The sequence below is a fragment of the Lissotriton helveticus genome, chromosome 9, assembly GCF_964261635.1.
Source record: "Lissotriton helveticus chromosome 9, aLisHel1.1, whole genome shotgun sequence".
In the NCBI taxonomy this organism is placed as follows: domain Eukaryota; kingdom Metazoa; phylum Chordata; class Amphibia; order Caudata; family Salamandridae; genus Lissotriton; species Lissotriton helveticus.
In genome coordinates this window covers 888,531,226-888,557,762 of record NC_136070.1, presented here as the reverse complement: position 1 = coordinate 888,557,762, position 26,537 = coordinate 888,531,226, and the positions used below count along the sequence as shown (strand labels likewise).

The following is a 26,537-nucleotide window of genomic DNA, read 5'->3' as shown; positions in this document are numbered from 1 at the left end:
ATGTATTGAGACTGAACTATTTTGTCTGACGCCCGATGGAGCTACCTGGTTTAGCTAAAGAGGAGATGGGCCGTGGATTCTCTCCTTGGTCGTCACCTACCCAGTCGGTCTTTAGACAGTCTTCTTTTCGTCTCTCCTTATTGTCTCTTCCCTTATCCTCCCTTTCTCACCTCCGCTGCCCCCTCCACTACTTCTCTCTGTCCTTTCTCTCCCCTCCTAATTGTATTACTTATATTTTGATGTACTGTGTAATCTGTTGAACTTGTTCTGTTACATTGTTGATTCTCATGTAAAGCGCTCTGATACCTTCGGGTCTAGCAAGCGCTATATAAAACTCTTTAAATAACCAAATAAATAAATACATAAATCGCAAAAGTGTTGCAATATGCAGCAAAATAGGCCTTTACTTGCAGCATAATTTAGTCAACATTGCCACATAATTTGGCCATTTCCTGCCCCATGTATCCGGAGACCAGGGCAATGAGTGCCTTATCAAGAGCGCACCTGCAAAAGGGGTTTGGAGTGCATTTAAGGTGCACTGCGAGACAAAGGCCCCAATTCCAAGAGGGGGGTGGGTGGGAATGAGGCATTTACTGCACCAGGTAAATCCCAACATCCCACTGTGATGTATTTATTGGGCATGATAAACCCCTTTGTTTGTGAGTTTTTACTTGGAAAATGAGGCATAATGTTTGGAATTATATTCCTACCCCACCCAAGTTAAAACAGATCTCTATTTGCCCGGGATTTTATCCCAAATAAATGTGGGCAGGTTTAACCTGCACAAATTAATCTTGATAATTATAGCAAGGAGGGGGTGACAGGAATATGTAAAAGAGAGGCAATTTAAGATAAAAGGGAGGAAGAGAGAAGAGACTAAATGAGAAAAGAATGATGGCAGGGCTGTGTAAATCGAGTGGGCTCCCCAAAACACAATTTCCTCGCCAGACAGAGCCATAGTGCATTGAAAGTAGCTGGCATTAAATGACCAACGTTTACCCACAGGCAGGCCCGGACTGGCCGTTGCGGGCACCGGGCAATCCCCCGGTGCACCGCAAGGGTGGGGGCCGGTTTTGGGCCCCTGGGGGCCGTTTTTGCGGCCCTGTAACAAAATTGGCCGAAAACCGGCCCAGGCAAGAGCGCGGTCGCACCCCAAGCCCCCCCCCCCAGGGGTGGGTGGCTGGCCGAGCACTTTGCCAGGGCCGGTTTGGGTTCCCAGTCCGGCCCTGCCCACAGGGATTGCAAGCGGGTGTCAGATGCCTTTCCCTATGTGCTAGCTGCAAACCACATATGCCAGGGCCCCATGTGATCTGGAAAGATGCTTCATGCCTCCACATTCTCCAGCTCTGACTGGCCTCGGTATGTGGCAGTTTACCCAGGATTCAGGCCCACCAGGCATTGATGCTGCCACAGCAAAATGACATGCAGTGCTCCATTGCAGTCATAGTGTCCCACATCCCCTTCCTGTGGAAGTGATTACGTTATTAGCAGTCCAAGCATTTCTGTTACAGTGAAGTTTTGCTCTGCTCAACACATCTTTTCCAGAGCCAGAGCAGCCTCGTCAGGGTTAGCAAGCGCTATATAAATTCCAAACCCTTCCCTCTTCTATCCCTCTACTATCCCTTTTCAATCCAAATAACAGACTAACATGTCTGCTGCCCAAATTAATTTCATATTTCATTATACTAATTCACCACTAATCCTTTTTGGGTTCCTAAGTAGCGTGCTACTCGCCGAAAAATTGCTTCAACGCCTCGTCAGGGGTAGTAAGTGTTATATAAATGCAATTACAATATAATGGCACCGCAGGTGCCTTTTTGAAACAGCAAAGATGAGAAAGCAGTATGAAAAGCCACGGAATTACCCAAATACAAAGACTTTTAAAGCTTCAGTGGGTGGATGAATTATCTAAACAGGAAACATTTTAGTTCATTTTAAAAATGCAAATAGGTTCTATATTACCAGCACCATTTAGGAGGAACTAGTTTAACAAAAGCCAGTTATGTTTACTGAAGGTGTTTTTGGTTTCACTTCTGCAGTAAGTGGAAGCCACTCAGGCTTATTGCGTTTCAATGAAGTAAAACCAGATATTGCACGTTTGCAATGCTCAGCAATGAGGAGCTGTTTTTCCTGCTGTTGCGCACGAGTTTCGAGAACACTTCATCTTTCTGCGACTTACCACGAATCCCCTCGCTTATCAGAGTCGGGGCCTGCTAACTTGTATCGTGTGTTTTTCCTCAAGGACCGGCGGATCCTGGAACAGCGATTCCTGACTGCTGAGGTCATGACGGCAGCAGCTTGGCCACGTCTCTGCTCATGAGTCCCCCAGGAAGTGAGCACACCCCACCCTGCTGTGCCGTCACTGGCGGAACGTACCAAGGGAGAGGAGACATGTCAACAAATCCATGTTTGGACAGACGTGTTTCCTGAAAGTTTGGAGCCTCCTGTCTCTGTAGGAACTGGTAATTGGCCTCTTTTAATAATGTTATTTGTGGGCCTCTCTGAGACTCCAGAGTCGCTGTTCCAAGTGCCCAGCTGCTCGCCTCTGGCTTCAAGCCCCACTGGCGGTCGCTGTAGTCAGGATGGGACCAGATAGGGTTTACAAATGGCTCACGGGTTGGGTAGGGACGCAGGTCCTCGCGAAGAAAGCTTTGCTACTTTGCTCCCGCTCATCATATTCCAGCCTGGCCTGTGATTTGTTCCCCAGTGGACTTGTCCATATGGGAATCCACAGGGAGGTGTTCATGTTTTGAAGGCCTTCCTCAGCAGGGCACCAGGCTCTGGTGGTCAGGGAGCCCTTTACAAAGCAAACTATGGGGAACCTGTTGGTGGCATTTGGTTTTAAGGGATGTATGACGTTACAACGCATGCTTTTACCACGCATGCCGTTACAACGCGGTTTTTACAACGCATACCATTACAACGCATAGCGCTTTGGGGTGCTGGATAGTGAATAGTTTAATTTACTATTCCAACTCCAGTCCCCGTGGACACTAGGGAAGGTATTGTATAGTAAATTAAATCTATTCCCTATCCTAGAGCGCCCCCCAGCGCAATGCGTTGTAATGGTTGCCCGGTTTTAAGGTCAGAGGCCTCTTAACCTGCTCAGCACATGGAGCCCTACCATCATTTCAAGACAACCTCTCTTCAGACCTACACCACTGGAGTCTGTTTGCACCCAGTGTAACTGGTTTGTATTTTGTGCATGTGGCATGATATGTGGCTGGTAGACCATGTACAGTCTAAGGTGAATATTGTAGAAAATGGGGTCCTCCTTGTGGTGGTCGTTTTGCTATGTGTGGACGTGAGAACTTGCACGCTGGCGATCCCTGGGGCTCTGGCTCAGAGAACCTGGTAAATATGCTGATAGGCTGGGGAGTTTATGTGCGTTTCCTGCCAGGCCAAGAGCTCTTTCCAGCAAACGTGCCTGTGCTTCTGCCCAGTCACCACGTTGTAATGCGTGTCCATCTAGTAACAGAGAGAACTGGTCCAGAGGATCTTCCTTGTCTCTCCCGGAAATACAAAAACTGACAAGTTGGTGCATCATCTACAAAAGAGGAAATTGTCCAGATTGTCTGCCTTGGCTCTCCCTGAAACCCAGGACCTGACAAGTTAACGTGCCACTTGGAAACAGAAAGAATCGGTCCAGATGCTAAGTCTATTTTCTCCCTGAAATGAAATACAGAAACTGACAATTTGATGCCTGCTCTGTTTCCTGATTGGGTAAAGCAGAGGAAGAACTCCTGCTGAGATACACTCAATTGGAGTTGACTGCCATTTAAATAATCAAAGCTATTTTGGGTTTTGATTGGCTGGCCCTGGCTTCCTGACACTACCCTACAAACTAGGATAAATAGTGATGTCCTTATGCAAAATAGCCCAGAGGAAAGTTTGCCAAGAGTATAAGTCTGTGTGCCTCGGTTTCTCTCAACGCTAAGACCAAGGCTAACACTCTGGAAGAAGCTCTGCTCTTGAGACCTCTTGAGATCTATCCTAGTGGAGTCTGAACCTCCCCATGTGGCGAGGGGCAGGTGCATAATCAGGAAGACAAAGAGCAAGGCCCAATGAACTGTGTCTGTCATCACAAGGAAGTGAGCTGCCAGGAACTACATGGATCATGCAGCCTAGGTGTTCTGAACTGAACTGTGGATCTCAATGACACAAAAACCAGGCCATGGACCTGAACAAAGTAATCATAGATTATACGTTTTTTGGCCTTCCTTATTTCACAACTCACCTCATACCATCTCTTTGTGGGAGCCCTTATCACATCATTCATCCCCTTTCCAATGAAGATGTGTACGTTGTTCCTCTTCATCATAAATAGTGTTCTGTCGGGCTAAGACTAGTCGACCTGATTTCAAACCGATAAATTTAAATAAGAAAAGAAGGAGTGCCAGAAATCAGAAAAAGGGTTTTTTCAGTCCAATGCTGTAGTCCATTAATTCTTTATTATCTGCTTATTCCAATATCCAAGGTTGTCCAACAGAAAAAGATGTATACAATCCAATGTAGAATGTTCAAAACCAAATAATCAATGTTTCAAAGTTCATAAGATGATAATCAAATTGACACAGTGTGGCTTGGACGGTGAACCACAAGAAGTTGAGTGCTACAAGAGATACTAAAGATTGTTTAACTTGATTACTCTTCGGAATATACCCTTGTGCATACCTGGTTTAACCCTCACCGTTATTCCTTGGTTAAATGATTTCAAACCCATCTGAACCACCTTCAACCCTTTACACTGTCGCAGGGAAATACGTGTGCCTGTATGGTTCCAGAGCTGGCAAAGCCTGCTTATCACTTTCTACATTAGACATGGCCCTATGTTATTTTGATTGCTAGAGCCTAAAAGCCGGAATTCAGAGGCTTGGAGTTGCATCTGTCTGAGTCGGGCTTCAGTTGCCCTCAATAACAAAGTTCAATATCCTGCAGTAAAGGATCACTCGAACATTCCTGGATTTTCAAATACGGGTTTAATACGACAGGTAGGTCCTCTCCACCACGTTCCGGCTGTAGCCTCAATCGCAGTATGAGATAGGAACTGACAAGACCATTACATACACATGGTCAACAGCATAGAAAAAGGACAACAATGTAGTGCTAGTGAAACCCATAGGCAGAAACTGGCCACCATTTTAGCAAGTCCAATGGATCCTCATATACTAGTGGTTGTAACTTGGGCAACATTAAGTCAATACTGTCCTGGTGAGGGTTGTCCAGTTATACATTGACAACACTGATGTATACAGCAAAAGTTTTAAAATCCATGTGTAAGAATTCTGTAACATATACAACAACCAGTGATTCAGTGTTACAGCGCCGCAACGTACCCAGGTGCATCGTGCAGTGATACCGACAACAACTGATATAGGCACACAGTAAACATTAAGAAGAAGTGAACGTGGCGAGCATGATATTGGAATACTCGAAAAAGTGGTACTTAACGGTGATACCATCCTAAACACTTATGACTTGTGGGATACATAGTGCGTATTGACTACTATAAGAATTAGCATGCTATCAAAGTGCCTCCAATCTATAATAGGTAATGTACAAATTGAGCATGATGCAAACAAAAAAGTTAATGAAAAAAAAATGCATATGTAAATTTATTTGATATATGCAAAGGCCAGCGGTTCAGTGTTACGGTGCTGCATTGTACCCATATGCATAGCACAGTGGTGCCGACAACTACTGATAAAGGTACATAATTAATAAATTGGAAGTGAATGTGGCATGCATCATATCAGAATACATGCAAAGGTGGTACTCAACCATAATACCGTAATCTACCCTAATGGCTTGTGGGACACATAGTCCGAATTGACTACAGTTAGAAAAAGCATTTGCAATGTAATAGGTCTCGCATTTACACAAGTTTGAGCTATTGAAATTGCAAATGAAAATGCCTTTTATTTTTGTTTTCCTTTTTAAAACATACATAAAAGGCTTTGTCATTTACCATGCCAATAGCTTAAACACACGTAAATGCGAGACCTATTGCATGCTTGTTTTTAATTTTGTTTGACAACTACAAGAAGTCTTAATACAGCTTTACATTATAGATTGAAAATGCAGTTGTTTGATGTATGTAATGTACTGTTGTATTACGATAGTTATTTTTACATTGTAGCTTTAAAGTATTATAATGAGAACGGAATAAAACTAAGAGGGTTGGACAGTTTATGGATTTCCCTGTAACAAAGCTTGTGTTTGGTACGAAATTACGGGTGTTCCGCTCTCCGTGCTAAAACTTCTCTCACTTCGCTCGCAACAATAAGGATTTCCCATAAACGCCATCTCCAAATAACAGAAAAAGCACCGTGATTCCATTCAGTATCTCTTGCCATGTAAACCGAAAGCTTTTCAATTGTGCATATCCCAATTCTGCAGGTTTTTAGGTCTCGCCTGTCGATGCGCATGCGCATCGAGCAAGCGAGACTATGGGGGCTCATCCACTCTTTATCCAACTTGCAAGGAATCGTGGCGATTCCTTGCAGTGCCCGTGACTTTTAAGCTCAATGCGCATGCGCATTGAGCTTAAAAGCGCGTGCACATGCCCCCAGCCGCCTGCCTTGCCTACTCTCCCGCCCCCTCACTTCTTGATTGCACGGCCGCTAGGCCGTGCCTCCCCTACTCTCCTCCTCCTACTCTGTCTGTTCCCGCACTCCTCCCACACCCCCGCTCCGCCCCCTCCCCTGCCTGCCATGTCGCGTCGCATTTCTCCTCCCCCCTCCCCCCAGCCGCCTGCCTTGCCTACTCTCCCGCCCCCTCACTTCTTGATTGCACGGCCGCTAGGCCGTGCCTCCCCTACTCTCCTCCTCCTACTCTCCTCCCCTCGCCGTCTGTTCGATAGCCATTGTTTTGTATTTCCTATTTGACATTTTTTTTTTTACCAAGCCGGTTTGGGGCGTTAGAACATAAAATCAACCTGGCAATGTTTGCGCACTTTACAAAAAGGCGTTCAATAATCCCGATTGCAAAGTCTACCTCGTAACCCCCAAATCTCTGAGGTTGACGCCCTCCTCGCGCCCCGGCTTGCTCCTGGTGAAGAAGGTATGTCTCCCGCACCTTTCATGGGCTCCAAGCAGACTGGTAGCACGTGCATGGCTTTTGGCACGGCAGTCTGCTAAGTGACTCAATGCAACACTTGTTTGAAATCCGCAGGAACTTGGCACCAAGAGTGTTGTTTATGTGCGCGATTTGCTCGACTTGAGGAATCGAGCGGCTGAGCTCTCACTGTTTCACTTGTGTCCTGGGCGGAAAGCAAGAACGGTTATATAATTCAGCAGATGGTTTAAACTTTCATAACGTTTCTTCCTTTTGGTTTTTCCATGTCCCCCTTTCTCTAATGAGAACAGATCGGAAAAAAAGGCTTCTTGCTATGCGGCTGGTTCCTCTTGCCCGTGTTTTGAAATGTATGCTTTCTGAAGAGATTTCTGGAGGCCATGGGGTTCCATTATGAAGCAATCATTTCTCAATTGTTAGCAAACTACACATAACTAGAGCAGCCCTTCTGCCAGTAGGAACCGGGACATATAATATATAAAACAATGGTTTAGCCTCCCCTACTCTCCTCCTCCTACTCTCCTCCCCTCGCCCTCTGTTCCCGCACTCCTCCCACACATTAGAAATGCAATAGCCAGTCAACTAGCCCTTTCAGCGTCATGTGACCAGCGCGCCCCATTCAGCTTTGCTGGTGTCGTATCACATGACCCAGGCATGGCCAGTCGTCAGGTTGCACCGCCCTTTGGTTCCCGAGCATGCTGTTCTCAGCCTTCTCCAACATTAACCAAATCGGCAGCGGCCTCCTCGACCGCCCACTCATTCCCGGCCATTCAGCTCAGCTGTTTACATTGCCAAATGTCTTCACAACATCTGCAGCAGCTCGGCTAAAAAAAGCAGGAAAAATCCACAACACCCCCTTCGCCAACCAACTAAATACATCGCAACACCTGGCAAACCTTTTTCTGTACCCTGCTGCTTAACACCCTCTCCCCCGCTCCGCCCCCTCCCCGCCATGTCGCATTTCTCCTCCCCCCTCCCCACAGCAATGCCCTCCTAACAACACACAGTGCTCCCTGATGCAACGTAATTATCCGTCATATTAGGAGTACTTTGTTAGCTAACAAGATGGTTGTACTGAACCCCTCACCCTCACTCACCCTCACTCACCCTCAACCCCTCACCCTCACTCACCCTCACCCTCAACCCCTCACCCTCACCCTCACTCACCCTCAACCCCTCACCCTCAACCCCTCACTCTCACTCATCCTCACTCACCCTCAACCCCTCACCCTCACCCTCACTCACCCTCACCCACCCTCAACACCTCATCCACCCTCAACACCTCATCCTCACTCACCCTCAACCCCTCACCCTCACTCACCCTCACCCTCAACCCCTCACCCTCAATCCCTCACCCACCCTCACCCTCACTCACCCTCAACCCCTCACCCTCACTCACCCTCAACCCCTCACCCTCACTCACCCACCCTGACCCTCACTCACCCTCAACCCCTCACCCTGACTCACCCTGACTCACCCTCACTCCCCCTCACTCCCCCTCACTCCCCCTCACTCCCCCTCACTCACCCTCACTCACCCTCACTCACCCTCAACCCCTCACCCACCCTCACTCACCCTCAACCCCTCACCCTCACTCACACTCCCTCACCCTCACTCACCCTCACTCACCCTCACTCAGCGCAACCACAGCATCATTTAATAAACTTTACGCTATTGGCAATATAAAATAAAATCCACGTATTAATTATTAATTGTTTTTTAAAGCCATTGATTTTTTTTATATCAACACATATAAGTCACATATAAGTCCCGTTAATACAAAACATGTTGCTTTACAAATGCTAGAGGTGTCACATTTACAAAAATTATAACTATTGGCTTTGTAAAGAAGAAAGCTATTAATTTAGCTATTTAGAAAAAACAACACATAAATACAAAAATAAATAAATAACACCTATAGCTCAAACTTTACTACTGCGAGACCTATTGCATTTCCAATGCTTGTTATTTTTACATCCAATCCTGAGCCTGTTTCTGAGCTTCATAAAAGTCACATGTGCAAGGCCAGTACCAGCCTCACTGGTGACTTTAATCTCTTCTGTGATAGACAGCACCCCTGTGATTACGTGGATGCACTCAGGGCTTTAAGTAGGCCGAGTCCTGCCTATTCACAGCATCGGCAGTTCTAACAAACGCAGCCAAAGTGGACAGCGCTGAAAAAGGTGCCGTAAACAAACAAGCTCAGCCAAAGCAAACAGCTCTGAAAGCGGCACCGTAAACGAACAATCGCAGCCAAAGCGGACGGTGCTGAAAGCGGCACCGTAAACAAACAAGCGCAAACAAAGCGGATGGCGCTGAAAGCAGTGCTGTAAACAAACAAGCGCAGCCAAAGTAGTTGGCGCTGAAAATGAAAAGAAAAGAGTGCTTACTGTCTTTTAATGGAGAGCATGTAAAGCCACCAGTAAAAGATCCAGTCTGGGTGGGCGGGCCAAAAGAGGACAGGGTGGTAACAAGGAGGGACTAAACAACCTCAGTTACAATCATAAGACACTGTTTAGAATACCCAGTGAACCAAAATGACACAGACCAATTGAAATTACAGGCGGAGCCGAAACAGCTTCTAAAAGTATATTGATTCCAAGAAGCTCTCGCAGAGCAAGCAGCGCATGCACGCTGCAACGCTAGGTGAGACCTAATTAGCATGCTGCATAAATGCCACCAATCTATGGTAAGTAATGTACAGATTGGACCAATGTATCCATTGCACATAGCACTCAGATATATATATAAACATGGGGCATGTGGCGTCCATAGGTAAGGGTACAAGCCTCTGGAAGGCACATATTTCTGGCATTGCTGGAGGAAAGGGGATTGTGCGGAACTCCTTATACAATTCTGCTCAAGTGGGCTGGTGTGCACAGAGGAAACTAAAAGAATTATATCTGGTCCAGGCGTGTACATGTAAGATCCAACATAAATCCTAGCTAGTAAACCACATCCAAATACATGTCCTTTGGTTTATGGTGCCCCGCTGGTACCCATGGTTATCAAGAGTATACATCAGAAAAGTAAAATATGAAAACATAGCTCCATGCCCATAATAACCCAACGTGCAACACTGCCCAATTGGGCTAAAGTTCCTTAGAATTGTGTAGAGATGTCAACACTACTGAGAATAGTTCTGCACATGTGGGCAATCGTATCACACACTGGCAAGTAGCTCTAAAGTAACACAAAGTAGCGCTATGTGCTATTTTGCATCAAGTTGATTTACCATGGGGGTATATGGGCATTTCCATGCAACCACTGATAGATTTTAATGCATGGCTCTACCTAATGAAATAGATAGCTAGGGCTTTACCCCAAAATGTATGCCTCCATTTTTACAATCGTAACTTTGGAGAAAAGTTTTCTCTTCTCCAAACGTTACTAACTTTGCATGTGTGTTGCAATGTACAGCACACATGAAAACTTGGAAAAGTTTTAAACATGGTCTAAGCATAATATGTTGTACTTGAAGGGTACTATTTAAGTAAAAAACCTATACTGGACATTCAGCACACAATCTGGCACTATGATGCAAGGGTCTTTTTATAGCATAAGTCTGCCTATGGAATGCCAGCGCAGGGGAGAGGGAAATAGCGCCACATCTATGTAGATAGGGAGCTGTTTCTCGCTCTCACTTTGACTCAACGCAGCAGAGCTACTTTGGTTGCTGCACAGCATCAAGTTTAGTAAACCTGCCTCTTTGTTCCAGATCTCATTTGCATTCTTCTTACAGTGCACTCTCGCCCTCAAATACCGAAAGGAACTCCCCTACAAGGCTAGGTAGAGCTAAGTGCAGATTTATAGAAATATCTGTTCCCTTTCACTAAGTCGTGAAACATACTGACAATGCAACTCAAGAATTCCTCTTTTTCGCCTCCACAACACACACACTTCCAGAGGCAGGGACATATAAATAATGCAAGCCTGGATAAGACAATGACACAATGCCCCATCCCAATATGATGAGATGTAGGGGTGTACATCATATGCTTTTACCTAATCACATGAACTTTATAGAAAATTACACAAATTATGCCTAATTACTTGAAATGCAAATATGACACTTCACGTTATATTTGAGATAAAAATGCGTTTTCGAGTCCATCGCATAAAGAAATAGTGCCAAATAAACACAAGTACCAGAAGCGACAGCCAATTGCATTCTGTTTATTCACATTGTTTCTATGTTCCTGCACTATAACTTTTCTGTGAACACAAAAAGCATGATTATGACTACTGCGGTCTGATGGACCGCTGTAGCCATGGTGGTGGTGCGGACAGCAAAGCACCGGCAGTCCAACCGCCCTATTGGGAGTTGGGTGGTCAGATCGCCATAGGGGCGCTTCTACTACCAGGGATCCGCCATCTCTGGCAGTCTTGCTGCGGTCTGAGGCAGTGTTGTACCTGGGGGGAGGGGGGTGGTCCACCCTGGGTGGCATGACAATTGGGGGCGGCAGCCTCCCCCCGCTATCACTCGCTACACCTGCCGTCTCTGGGCAGAATCAGCAACACTGTGACAAACAGAGAAAATCATTGCCAGCACAACCCCCTCCCCCCCACCCCATAGGGCTAGCTATGCCACTGGCCTGAGGCCTTCAATATTCTGGTGGTGCCGCTGCAGCACAGCTAAGCATTTTGAGAGTTTCCACACCAGCACAGTTTTCATGGTGAAGAGCCCGCCATGAAAAGTGTGGTTGTTAGGAAACTAAGGGGGCCTCAGGGCCTGGGGGTGCATTCAGGGGACACATGGTGTGCCATCTTTTATATATGCACCCCCTTTTCCTGCACAGCATGGACTGCACAGTCCATGCCTTGAAGGAACGTGCTTGGGTGTTCCCATTGCGGTGCCTTTCTAAATCTCTTCACCTGGGACCGCCAAAGCAATGCCCGCCAGACCAGAAGAAAACTCCTAATCTGGCAGGCGGTCGTTGGACGGCTTTGGCGGTGTGGCAGCTGGGCGCTGGCATAACAGCCCGCTGCCACACCACCAAAATCGTAATCAGGTCCAGAGTATTTATGCAAAGTAACTTAATAGCGTAATTACGGGAATTTCCCATCAAGGATAATGCAAAATTATGCGAATTATGCAAACATAATTTACATTTTATCAGGGTTTAATGCAATGTGATTTCTTATGCGAACCAGGTGATGGAACAATGCAAAGTGGACGCAGGCGTGCACAAAACGAGCATCGAGAGTGGGGAAAACACTGTCCCATCTTACTTTTAAGATTCTAATGGTAGTGGTATCACAAGCTCAAGGAAACAGGGAAGCCTAAAATATCAAATAGGACTTATGGTTTATGATTCTTTGTCTCTGTTTACTATCTTCTTGGGCATCGCTTTGGTACCGTACATCTAAGGCCCTTGTTTTGGAATAAATGGTGAGCACCTTTATTCCGTTTGCACATTCTGTCCAGGGCACCGCTATGAGATCACTTTTTGGCACCTGGGCTGTGCTCACATCTGGGACGCATTAGGAGGGGAAAGCGCGCGCCCCAGATTGGAAACAGTCCATCAGCACCGCGCCTCACTTCAGCTTGTCATGACAGTGAGTCAGGGGGGCTTTCATTAACCTAATGTCTCCAACCCCTTCAAAATGACGGGAACGATAAAGAGCGTAGCTCAAGGCGTCGCTATGGTAACTAGAGGGAAACTTCTAGATACATTCCCTTTGCCCCTAACTATCAGGAGTCTATCATTTTTTTTTGTATAAGTGCTTTATGTATCGCATAGATACTGCGATGTCACTACTTCAGAGCGCTTTGATATGATTATATTCACAAAAGTAGCACCGTGTAGCGCCTAGTTTCCATCCATGCCTGCCAGCAGACACCGTCTTTCAGTATGTACAGGATCACACCATCTGTGAGTGCTCGCTCTGAGTTTCTCGTCTCAGAATGCTTCGTGGCGCTAAGGTGTGGAGTCGAGGAATTTAGGACTTAACATGGAATGCAGGTGTCGACATTTCTTGTACTTCGATGGACTGTTTCCATGACTACAGCGCCTTGATACACGTTGTCTTGGCCATTACCGCTACGAGAAAATCTTATTTAGTGTGAAAGAACTACTGTTTAAATTGTGACCGGCCCGAGGGATGTGAGCAAATAGACATTTATCCTTTTTGGGCCTTTCAGACATGGAGCAATCTGAAAATGATCGTGCGGTGTCAGAAGACTCCATAGGATTGTGTTTTCAAGACCCTTAGTTCATTCACTTATTCGTCCACCCTTATTTATTTATCGGTTCCTTCTTTGATTAATTCATGCATGCGTCAGAATATGCAGCAACCCATTTACTCGCCGCGAGCATACATTCACTAGTTCATTTATCCATTCACTCACGCATTCATTCACCGTGTCACTCGTTCAGCGCGCCCTTCGGCCCTGACATTCTGGACAGATTCCAGGAGAGAATCACATTTTATCATTCACACAATAGAAGGGGCTGCGAGATAACTCCTCGTAGATTATCCCGTCTCCAGGGAGTCGGGCCGACGTCCCAGGGCGGGCACCGAGCAACAGCAGAGTCCAATGCTGCTCTTGGATTGGTCCGTGGCCCCGAAGCGTCACATCCCGGCAGAGTCACCTGCAGTTCAGATAGGAGTGGGGTATTATCCATGCACTGTACAGGGAACGTGTCAGCACCAGCCATTGGCCCTCCCTGGCTGCCTAATCTTGATTCCACCTCATGTTCCTACCACAAGCATGTAAAAGACAGGACAGGTTGGGGGCACTTTTCGTGATGCAGCGGCAGTGTAAACAATGCGCCACGTTGAGCCATACTTACAATGTGACGCATCTAGGCAGGTGTGTCAACTTGTAAAGCGCTGCACAACATTATACCTGCGTCAGGTATAAAGTATGCAGGGTGGGCGTTCCCCCACAAGAAAGCCTTGTAGAAGTGTTGCCGTGATATCTTGAGATTTCACTGCAGCACTTTTAGGACGGCAATGCGTCATAACCTCATGCCTGCCTCGTGGCAAGCGTACGGGTAGCCTAGTGCCATGAGGCACAGGCCTAACCCATCCATTGCTGGAGTTGTCTCATGTTTGCAACACAACTCCAGCAATGCGTGACTATGGCGCCAACAGATACATCAGGATTCCTGACGTATCTGTTTTTTCTGGCGACATGGAGCGGCATACATTAAATACAGCGCATCCATCGTGTAGCAAGGAGGGCGCAGTGAAAACTGTTGAATCGCTGTTTTGTCGTGGCGATGAAACCGTTTTCATAAATGAGGCCCGTAGCATTTATCAGGTTTAAAAGGGCCCAACAAGACTCTGGGCCCCAGTGCCACGGTACCTGTGGCCAGTGCTTGAAATGGAAAAATAGAAGTGCAGGTACTCTGTACTAGGGTACCTACTTGTTTCTCAGAGGTGACGGTACTCTCCAATAAAAAAACTACGTTTTTCTTGAGAAGTGAAGGTACTCTCCCTCTCAAAATAAAAAAGTGCTGGTACTCCCTCCCGGACAGTACCAGCCCATTTAAAGTCCTGGCTGCGGCACCAACGGTAGCTATGCCCCTGTTAGTCACTGTATCCCAATCATTCTCTTCTTTCTGCTGTCCCTATTTTCTTTCTTAATCTGGGTCAAAGTCTGATGATAAAAAATAAGTTCCTGTTCCCAAAAGTGAGTGCCTGTGCCCAGCAAAAATAAAGCACCTGCACTGCCCAGCAATGGACAAAAAGAAGACTGTACTCCAGGGTTGGATTGGGATTGAAAATCGGCCCGGGCACGCAAAAAAAAAAAATCGGCCCACATTGCATAATCACTCCTCAAATCACTGCTTTGGCGTAATCTTATTAAAACAAGCATTTACAATGCAACGGTTTCGCCTTTGGAAAAGTTTGAGCTATTGGCATTGTAAATGACAACATTTGTATTTATGTGTTGGTTTTGAAAACAGATAAATAAATGGCATTGTCCTTTACATTGCCAATAGCTCTAACTTTTCCAAAGGCGAAACCGTTGCATTGTAAATGCTTGTTGAGATTATCGCAGCCGCACCTGAGTCCTTCACAGGTCTTTAAAAGACCATTTACATGTTAACGAGGCTTTGCTTATTTTCTCACCCCTTCATCTCCACATGGGGAAAGGCGACAAATCCTTTCTTTGACATGAATAACCTTTGCCTACTGTTCTGCTGTGTAGATATTTCTTTTTCTATGCAGCGCAGGAGAAAAAAAGTTTGTTTATTCCTATTCACCTTTCCTGACCCCTGAGCTGCTCATCACATCAGGCTTTGACACAAAGTTTGACTAATGGAGTAGTAAGTAAGAGAATGCGTTACTATTTGTTTTTCTTTAAAAAAAAAATTAAAAAATCTGCACAGGCCCAGCAGGACACATACCTTGTGTGCGCTTCATTTAAACAGTTTTTATCATTATCATGGCTGATACAGGACAACAATATGACAATACAAAATGTCCAGATAATGCTGGTGGATAATGATCCTGCAGGAGAGCAATCATTTGCATGTTAGTAGTTTTGAAATGCATATGAACTATATTGTATGTGGATGCTCAGTGGGTTACTGTCTTTGTCACAGAGATCCTAACATAGGACAGTGACCAATGAACTGTCACCAAAGATCTGCATACAAACATGAATGGTATAGTAAGAACCTCGCTTTTTTTTGTTTTGTGATATAGTCAGAACTTCCTCGGTCTTTCATTATTCTAATGTTGCTAAAATGAGTATGTTTGGGCAGATATACATTTTTATCAGTAAAGCTCACCCCTATGGAATACTCTTTAAATCCTAAGGTTGTGTTTCCCCCAGACCAAACCCTTTTAAAATATAAAGCCCACCAGTATGGATGCCATGTGATTCCTACACCTTGTAATCCTCGTTGGCTAATGTGACATTCCCTGTAGACTGATTTACATACTTGTATGATTCATTGTCTCTGTATAATGTGTGCATGGTGTAAAGTACTGACACACACTACACTGATATGAGTAGCACTATACAACAAATAAAATGCATATGAGAGAGGGGCTACGTAAAGATGAGGGGCACTGTTGGAGGGTGGCAGTGAAGGAATCCCAGGAGGAGGTAGTGGGAGGGGCTATGGAGCGATGAGGGGCACTGTTAGAGGGTGCCAGTGAGGGAATCCGAGGAAGAGGTCATGGGATGGAGGGGGGAGCTAGGGAGACATGAGGGGCACTGGTGGAGGGTGGCAGTGAGGGAATCCGAGTAGGAGGTCATAAGGGGAGGGGCTATATGGAGATGAGGGGCACTTGTGGCATGTGGCAGTGAGGGAATTCTAAGAGGAGGTCAATGGGGGGGCCATGGAAGGATGAGGGGCACTGTTGGATGGTGGTAGTAAAGGTATTTACGGAGAAAGAGGTTATTGGTGCGGCGCCAAAAAAAGACTTTTGCATCAGCGCTGAAGCCGGCCCCGTCATGGCCTTTCTGTTTTTGTTTATTTAATTAGCAGACGTGTCTTAAAGGCTACTGTGGAACATACTTTAAAGTGTGTGCTAATTATATTTACTGCTATATTCAATGTTTTAAGTTTGAAGGTGATTTTACTAATGTTTTTACCAGAAAAAATGAAAGTGGAGCCCGATATGGTCAGCTGTGAGATAAGGTGCACTGTAGAGGAGTAGTGGACAATCAAGCCTGTAAGGGAGTGTGTTGCAGACTCCAGGGTCAGGTGGAGGTAGTAATGAAGAGGGATTCTCCCTGAAGGACCGCACAGAGGGAGCCCGTGAAGTGTCACTTGCCTGATATTCCCACCTCAGAAACCTCCTCTTCCATTCAAAATAATATTACATGGAAAAATACTTTCTGAGAGAGATAATATTTAGAAAGAGATTTAGAAAAGAGTGTTTTACTTGGCCTTGTAAGACTAAGAATAGATAAAGAAGGGCCCTGAAGCAGGCCTCCCTAGACATATATGCGACAAATCGAGCCCACCCAAATAAAAATTCCTGGAGCCAGGCCTGAATAGCTTGCTTTAAAAAAACCTTTACTTTAGAGAAAAGGAAGCACTAATGTCCATGTTAAAAAAAATCGCAGCAATTTGACAGAAGACTTAGCTTTCCATTTACACCAACGGCAAATTTAACAAGATTAAAAAAATGTAAAAACCTCTTTATTACTCATTCACCATCGTAACTCCAGCATTCTCCTTTTGGGGTTCAGCAGCACTCCGTGCCGACACTTCCAGGGCCTATGATGCTGGCTTACATTCCCCCGCCCATTCTTCCACATCCAGGTTCAAGAGTAAACTGTAATCCGGACTTTCTCTTGTAATTCTAGAGTAAACCAGACGTACTAACAATAGAAAGTCACACCTATCCACAAGCACTACCTTTGCGATTTGTGGTATTTGAAAAATAATCTCACAGCCAAGTCACAAATGTAGGTCCCCCCAATACTTTGTCTTCAACTGCTGTCCGAGAGGAACAAAACATGAGACGGCACTTTAGGAAAGCGTGAGGTCCCCAAGATGTAGACTTAAATGGCCTCTCGTTTCCAGGGCACTTAAAGAGCCGGCCCTGAAGCAAGACCTACCCTAAAGCGGGCGTAAATCACGTCCATCCGTGCCCAGTCCTGCCACGAAGGGATGAGGGAGCCCGGACACAACGCGCAGCTCGTTGGACTGCATTGTAGTCCACACTCACCGCGCTGGTGGGAGTCCCGGGCAGGGGGACGTTCCTGTGGCAGCGGACAAATAGTTAAGGATGGAGCCGCACGGTAAGTCTAACCTCAAAGCCAAGATGCGCAGGGCATCAGCCGGTACAGGGCGGGGCGTCGGCCCGTTCCCCCGAGTGAGACAGTGGAAGAGATGATGCGCGTCCGAAAAATGTATGGTCCGGGTGGATCTCGGTGGCGAACAGCGCCTCATGCGCTGCTGCTGGGCGGAGACCAATCAGGCTACGGACGCTTTGGTTACAAGGTTACTCACCGATCTAGCTTCGCTTCACGAGGGTCATCAGGATCTTCCAGCTCCCTCGGACCCGTGCGCCAACTCACTGACCTCAAAAACCAAACCCATCCTTTGAAAAGAAAGGTCCGCCTGCTCACAACAGATAGAGGCGACCAGCAACGCAAACTCTTCGCAGGGGGCACTGGCGCCCCTCTGAAAGCCAGCCATGGACAATGAATAAGAAGCAGACATTTACTAAGCCAATCACAAGCCCCCGTATTTTTTCTGAAGAGCAATATCCAATGGACATTCGGAACAACTCTTCTAACCAATAAATGCTCCCCCCAAAACATGGTCATCGGGATGACGGACTTTCCTTACGATAAAAATACGTTTCCTGGGTCCTGGCTGTTACCCTGTTATTCGAGAGAACCGTTAGAGTAGAATTGTAACAACGTATTTCAGAATCTTTCTAAGAACTGACTTTCTGCGCAATTATTTTTAAATACAACCTACTATTTGCCTTACACATCCCAGTCAGCTGCTCAATATAACAAGGCAAAAAACAAGAAACAACGGCACAAAAGGGGGGCAGAGGCTTACCTCATGGCCTCGGTAGACGCTGCTCGGAAAGCACAGCGTCCTGTAGGGATTCGGGGGCGTGCTCTCCCCTTCCCATTGGCCGGAAGGTAAAATTCCAGCCAATGGGAAGAGGGGAGGGCGGGACTTAAAAAAAGACCCAGAAACGCCCCCGAATCGCGTCAAGGCGGGCCCTGAACTGAGTGACGCTCCTCTCCTCCAATGGCTGGCCAGCATTTACGAGGCCAGCCAATGCAGGACAGGGGCGTCTTCAGGCGCCCATACTACAGACAAAAGATTTCGGCTCCGCCCACTGCTTACGCAGTGCGACGGTAGCCGAAACCTAAAAAACTTTAGGAAGGGGGTAAAAAAATGCAGGCGTTAGTTTACAGTGGTGAAACAAGTTAGGCCACTTCTACACAGGCCCCTGTCCCCACTAAGTATGTGCACACATTAATGGGCCGGCCAGCGAGACAAAGGGAGTGACACCTCTTGCTAAACGGAGGTAATAAGCGCCCACCTGCCTATAGAAAGGCCACTCAGACACCTGCTGGGCCGCTGGCTATTTTCGAACAATAGAGACAGCGCCCAAATGGCCCCCCAGACTGCTCAAAAAAGAGGCCCACAGCAGCACTCGGACACCGGCCCCTCGGGCATTGCCTGAATGCCCGGGTTACCAATCCGACGCTGCTGTACTCTCATCAGAGTGCGGGTGACAAGGTCAATGCTGGCTCCAAGTCAAACAGCTTCCACCTCTTTTCATTAACCTTGGCCCCATTTCTATTAAATAACCCAAACTTTGACAGCGTCTGAATCCCACTCCCTCCATTTGCAACATTTCTGAGTTGTTTATGACATACAGGGTGCACCTTTCTACCAGCCCTATAGTCGCCAACAACGCCTGACAGGAGAACCAATATCAGCCGTGGCAAAAATGTTCAAACCAGCCGCTTTCAAAACTAGCCCCAACTGCTCCAGCCTACCGGGGAAATGCCTGATTGAATAAAAGGCCTACACTTTAGCTTACCCTGACAAAATTATCGGGCCGAAAATTCCAAAGTCTGATTTTACCACCAAATGTATAAATGCATAATGTACAAATCCAACAACCCGTTTGCGCAGCGCCAGAATATCGTGAGGCACTCGTAATCAGGTTGATGTAACTTGCATAAGGTCACAAGGATCAGGGGATGAGCTGGGACTCCAAAACCAGATTCCCTCACTGCATTAATAAATGAGGCAGGTGCATGCATCAGAGTATCAACAAAAGGACCCCGTCTCTATTAGAGAACCAGTTAGACCATTTCTTGGAGAGATGGTTGGACGCGTTTCCAGGGAAACACATGATTGTGATGCGCTCTTGCCACAATAACACACACATCAGGAGTAAAGCAAGTGATTAATTTGAGATGGTGGCTTCCGGTACTTAGCACCAGCACTTAATTGCCAACATCGGCACTTATGACAGTCTGCCACATGGTGGCGCTATTTGTCAAATTTGTAGACCAGCACAACAACAGGTGCTTACCAATTTAATACACATTAAAAATGACTAATACCTACTGCCAAAGCCATTCTTATACGTTTGGGGACCTGGAATAGTGAGAATTGTCACACTTGTACATGTGTGAAGTTTAGTAGTTTGCTTGTTACTGTAATTGGCAGAAATGACAGCGGCAATGGGAGCCACAAACGGAAGTGGCCTCCCGATGAGGCCCCTGACACTTATATTTTTTTGCATAAAGCACCTCTTGGGAGGCCTGAGTGTGAAAGCAAACAGCTTACAATCTGACACTGGCATGGCCTTGTAGCGCTATCTGCAGTCTGCGTGCTTTTCCGTCAAGGTTCCCAGGCTTCCATAAGCTGAGGGCTCCTAGTGCTACCAAACTAAACGTGTATTGTTATAACCTGAAAAAAGGAAGTTTGGAAAGTGCCTTAAAAAAGAATGCCAAGGGCCATAACACATGGAATGTAAATGAGCTGTCTGTGCATCTACTGAGTCATTGGAAATAGCCTAAACTGAGGTGGAGAGAACCCATCACACCCTGGACCCCGGTGCCATTGTACCTGCTGCACTACTGATAGCTACACCCCTAGAATTTGGTTATTTAAACTTCTTTGAAAGGGAAATTTCAGACAACCTTAAAAATCCCAGTTGTTCTTACACTCAAACACAGAAATGGGGCATGCTCACACACCTACCAGGGGAGAACCGAATCCTAGCAGAAAGGCTGCTATCACACATATGCTCATGCAGTTTTATGAAACATTGGAGTGCTTTCAGACCAGCCTTGCTTTATTACCCCATTCGTCTGCTGAGTTCCAAAAAGAGCAACATGCGTATCTGGAATCTTGTGAAACTTGCTTCACAAAGGAGACTAAAAATGCACGGACTACAAGGCCCATAATGCCAAGTGCTAAAAAAAAAAGTGAAACGCACCTGCAAGTTATTAGCCGGCATGTGAGAGTGCACACTCCATCCTCGTGTTTGATACGTCTCATAGCCATATAGCTGTCAAGCTTCCCAGGCCCATACGTCTCTACGTAGGCCAGTCCCGGTTTTAATGAGAATTCTGGGACTTGTAGTACTGGTTTTACACTTCGTTAACTAAAGACTACAATCTCCGGAATTCTATTAAAAAGATGCGACTGGACTAACTAATGATGCATGGACCTGGAGAACTTGCAAACTATGCACCTAACTGTGCATCAGCAACAACTACCTATGCTAAGGATGTTATTATGGCTAGGCCTAGGCAGGATTTCAATTATGCGGTGTAATCTTAGTCATTTCGGTAATTCTGCATTACTCTTTGACACAAAATGAATTACTCGATTACTCCTGCTCGTGTAATTTGGGGCAAAAAATCCGAAATCTAGAGCACATTTGCCAGCGAGAGCAGCCGCTCGTGCTCTCAAATCAGGTTCTGCTGCATTTAGAGCTATTTCTTAGTGCAAATATGCACCCTCACGCCCATTTTGAAGACAAGGCTGCATTTTGAGCTAAGAAAATAACTCTAAGTGCCGGGAGTAAGTTGGGGAAAAATCTTACTCCAAAAGAGCATTTAGCGAGTGGTCACGCCTGTTCGCACTCACTAATTGCATTCTACAGCATTTAGCTCTATTTCGTAGCGCAAAATTGCATCCTCACATCCATTTTGGATACGGGGGGGCATTTATGTGCTAAGAAATAAAGCTAAATGAAGAGTTTCTCTTCTTGTGTAGCTCCGCTGAATTCTTAGGTAATTCTACAATATCCCGCTACACAGAATTATGCGAGTTACGCCTACCCCTAATGCCGACCCATCCTTTAATGATGCCTGCTTGGGGGTTGAAGCCTCTTATGACATGCCAACCTAAGGATCCTTTATAGAGGGGCCACAATACTTGGTGCCAAATAAGAGACAATGATCAGATTGTGTTCATATATAAATGGGATGGGCCAGCAGGAAATATGCTCAGCAAGGGTACAACTAGGCATGCACCAAGGGTAGAAGGGCAATAGGTCAGAACAGACATGGGAAATAATTTTACTCATATGAATAACTGTTCTCCATCCAAATTTAATGGCAAAACGTCTAGGAAGGGTGCTACTTCGCCAACGGCAGTTGGGTCAAACTGACAGATCATGTATGTACCCCTCGAGCAATTTAAATCCGTATCCTGGTCCCTGGTACCCAGTGCTTAATTTGAGCCGGTGGTTTTCGGAGTTCAGCACCGGCACTTAAATATCAACACCAGCGCTTGGCAGTCTACCACATGGTGGCGCTGTCTCAGGTGCCCACACCAATAGCCAATTGTTCATTCAGTATACAATTAAAATGACAATTACCTGCCGCCCAAGCCATTGTTGTAGCTTAGGGGGCTTGGAATAGTCTGAATTGTCACTCTTGTAGGAGTGTCAGGTATCACCTGACAGCATGGCAGGGGCAATGTGTGGTGCAAGCTTGCAGTGGTCTCCTGACAAGAGCCCTGGCACTTGTTTATTTACAAATTAAGCCCTGCCGGTACCAATCCCATGCTCTACTCAAGCCCTCCGCCACTAGGGGCGAGGTCCGCGCTGTGTAAACATTCCAAGCCCCATGAAGGAGGGAGATGAGCCGCGCGCTTGGCATCCCGCCTGCTTTGTGCTAGCGTCTTACCATGTTTCTTAACCTACGTTTTAGGCGCTGTTATTTTCCTGTAAAGATCCATTTAATCCCAAGCGAGGAATGAATGTGCCGTATGTGTTTATTGACCGGAGTGCCAACTGGGTAACAAGCAGAGCGGAGATAAAATACCTGCTTCCCAGCTTCATCAAATCGAGTGAACCTGAGCAAACGTCTCTTCATCTTTCCGTGTCAGCTCCCAACAAATTCAGGTGCGAAGACAATACGCACCGTCCATTCTCTAAGGTTGACAATCAAACACCAACCAAACCCTGATGAATAACTTCAAGGTGTTTCTTTGCTACCCACCGTAACCATCAAAGGATAGTGCTTTATGCTGACATAGGTCAAAATTGGCGCTTTTCAAATCTCTCACTCACATTGTCTGAGTCCCAGTCACATTATATTCACACATACGTATTATGTAGCACTTCCAGGTACATCATAGAACTTTATTCGGTTACAATTAGAACCATAAAAGTGAACACATTGACATATCATATATACATTACACAACTAATATCCTCAAACCATGTATAACTAAATTAATCAATCCTGGTATACCTCAATCTCATAACAGGATTAAAAAAACATACTACATTAAAATAACATCTTCATCAGATAAAAGTTGTGAAGACAGAACAGCGGATCAGACTTGTGAGACTATTCTAAAAGCATATTTAACAAAATGAATCAATCATAGTATATCTCAATCTCATAGCAGCTTAAAATATATACTACTTTAAAGATCATATGTTCATCAGTTAAAAGCTGTAAAAGAAACAGAACAGCAGGCCGAACTTGTGAGAAGTTCAGAAGTTTCAACAACGGAATAATGAACATTCACCAACGACATCAATTCTCTTTGTAGCGCTCTAGGCAAAAAAATGTGTATTCTTGCTCAGGGATACTTAATTTATCAACGTTTGAAGAAAGGAATCGGGTTTAGCCTCTCTAAAATCGCTATGGCTCACAGGTTGTGCCCAGCTCTCCACAGCAGGCACTTTAACTCGCTGAGCTATTTGTCCATATTATGCCATGTGCACCTCACACACATCACTTGAGCTGCGATCAGTGTGACTGCTCAGCGCGCTGCTCGCACAGTGAACCTGGGCGACATTGTTGTCAGTGGCTTGTCAACAGCATCGATTGAATGAAAAGGTTCACGTCTCCTTAGGATGAAAAGCGGAGCCAGTCCACCAGCACTCAGACACGCGATCCCCAGGTTCTCCAAGCATTTCATCCACTCATTAAGACACCGGCCCAATGTACCAGCGCACCACATGCCATACATCAATACACAACGCATGGATAGGGAGGGGACGGTGGGGGTAGTCAAAGATCCCGAAAAGAGGGATAGGGGGCGTTTACTGTGACATCTGCACATGTAAGTGTGTTTTCAAAATTAAGGTGGAGGCTACTCCGCAGAAGTCACTTTATGAGCAGAAGGCACACATTTCATCTTAAATGTCTCATACTGTGGAGAGGCGAAACGGGACACTTGCACTTCCAACAGTTTGCACAATGCCATCACCAGTGGCATACCGGTGCCAGGCGAGGTTAGACTTTCGGATGGTTCGAAGTGCCAGTACTCCCAGTGCTTGAAATGGAAAAATAGAAGTGTGGGTACGGCTTGTTTCTGAGAAGTGCCGGTACTCTCTATTAAAAGTATTACGTCTGTCTTGAGAAGTGCCGGTACTTTTCCTCTCAAAATAAAAAGGTACCGTACTCCGTACTGAGCAGTACCTGCCCATTTAAAGCACTTAGAACTCCCATGCCCACTCACACTTACGCACGCTCCATGTACCAACAGTACGGCTTGCGTGGTAACGTCTTTACAGAAAAGTGAACGCACTTTGATTGACCATTTACTCACCATGCTCGGCAGATGCTGATCCCAGGGCGCACAGGAAAAGGAATATTCCAAGCGCTTTCCCCATGGCGAGGGTTTTCTTCAGGTGCTGCCAGCCGAACCCTCGGCCGAGGGCTTCAAGAGTTCACTCACCAAAGTAAAGCCAGCACAAGTGAAAACAGCTCACAAAATGTTGGCTTCCAAATAAACAGCTTTCCAAACATCAACTTCGAAGGTGTCAGGGGTCCCCGCACCACAACTGTCAGGACGCAGGCAAGGGAGGCTGTCCGGCTCCCTCAGAACACCAAAATGGAGAAAAAAAAGTAAATCCGACAGCACTCTCTCGCGAAATGACAATTAAAAGTTGTTTTACGTGTCAATTTTCAGGACACTCGTTAGCTCCGGCGTTGCAAAGTTGGACGAAAAGTTTGGAAACTTCCTGCAGCAGAACTGTCTGCCCCTGCGGCTGAGACCAGACTGCGCTCCGGGCAGTCCGCCTTCTCCGAGCCCCGCTCCCTTACACACCCACTCACTGTTGTGCTGAGATTGTCTGTCACAGTCGGGAACTCGTACTCTCTGCCACTCCCCCCTGACTCACTCACAATGTTGTGCTCACACTGTCTGATACATTCAGGGTGAAAGGAATGTCCCGGGCCTCATTAGCATACCCTTTCTGCGAATTCCTTTGTGGGCTCCTGAGGGTTAATTTAATCAGAAGAATGGGGAGGGGGCAGCGGCCGGGTGCAAGGGAGGGCGAAGAGGAGACACTTTCCTTAAAGCTGCAGAGCTGTGAAAGCAGAAGCTTTGTTCAACTTTTGAAACAAATCACAGTTTTGAAGCGCAAGTTACTTTAACCCCCTAGGTTTCCATTGAGTTGCTGCACTTGAAGGCTGCAAAATCTCACCGCCTGCGGTGTGCATTGTTTTTCCAATACACATATCCAGCCCTTTGAAGTGGCCAAGGTTACATGTTAGCACTTTATAAAGCTTGTTTGACCCCCACCATGTTTTTTAATTTATTTATTTATGCAGTTTTATATAGCGCGGACTTTACCCGAAGGTGTCAGAGCGCTTCACAAAAGGAACAGAAATGGAACATAATGAGAAATCTTACAAAAGCATACGTTACGTTACAAAAATAATAGTGACATTTGTGATCAAACAATATACATGAGGTATTAAAAATTGTGAGCAACCAAAAATACATGAGGTAGTAAAGATAATAATGACAATTGTGAGCAAACAGAATACATGTAGTAAAAATTGTGAGCAACCAAAAATACATGAGGTAGTAAAGGTAATAGAGACAGTTGTGAGCAAACAGCATACATGGGGTAGTGAAAGTTGTGAGCAGCCAAAAATACATGAGGTAGTAAAAAGTGCACAGGAAGAAAAAAGTGACAAGTGTGCGGTTACAAGAGAGAACAAAGTATCATTTTAGGTGTAATACTGCAAAAGGTGCTAGACACTCAGGCACACGAACAAGCGTTATGTAGGCAGGGTGGCACTTGTGCAAGTATCAACGATAAAAACATGTGAGAGGTAGCAAACCGTGTGATACAAGGGCAAAGTGGTGTGTGCATGTTACACAAGGACACCAGACACCGGTACATGGAAAAAAACTCCAAAGACGCAGACACTCCAACCCCAGGAATACCCTGGGAAGGCACTTCCATGGGCATGGAAAATAACAGTAGTGGGACGTCTTCCTCCAAATACCAAGAGTTTAAGTCTCAAACTGACTGAAGCCCAATCTCTGTTCAGAGAGCTAAGCCTGGAATGCAAATAAAAATAAAAATTGTCAATCACCTTGAATTTTGAAGAATACCAAGGGGCAGATTTACAAGCCCCTTGCGCCTCTTTTACGCCGCCGTTGCGTCACTTTTGTGACGCAGCAGCGGTGCAAAAGATGCACCATGGTGCGGGGTATTTACAACGTGACACATCTGAGAGATGCGTCACGTTGGGAAGCCCTGCGCCACATGAAACCTGC

At 46.0% G+C, this 26,537-nt stretch overlaps 1 protein-coding gene across 1 annotated transcript in view; it reads right to left on the bottom strand.

Annotated features, from left to right (window-relative positions):
* Positions 1–25,097, bottom strand: part of AXL (AXL receptor tyrosine kinase) — a 273,286-nt gene extending 248,189 nt beyond the window's left edge. Inside the window, exon 1 of the mRNA XM_078661048.1 lies at positions 24,570–25,097. Coding sequence (XP_078517174.1) covers positions 24,570–24,633 — 64 coding nt within the window. The 5' untranslated portion in view covers positions 24,634–25,097. The remainder of the gene's footprint in view (positions 1–24,569) is intronic.
* Positions 25,098–26,537: the final 1,440 nt, after the last annotated feature.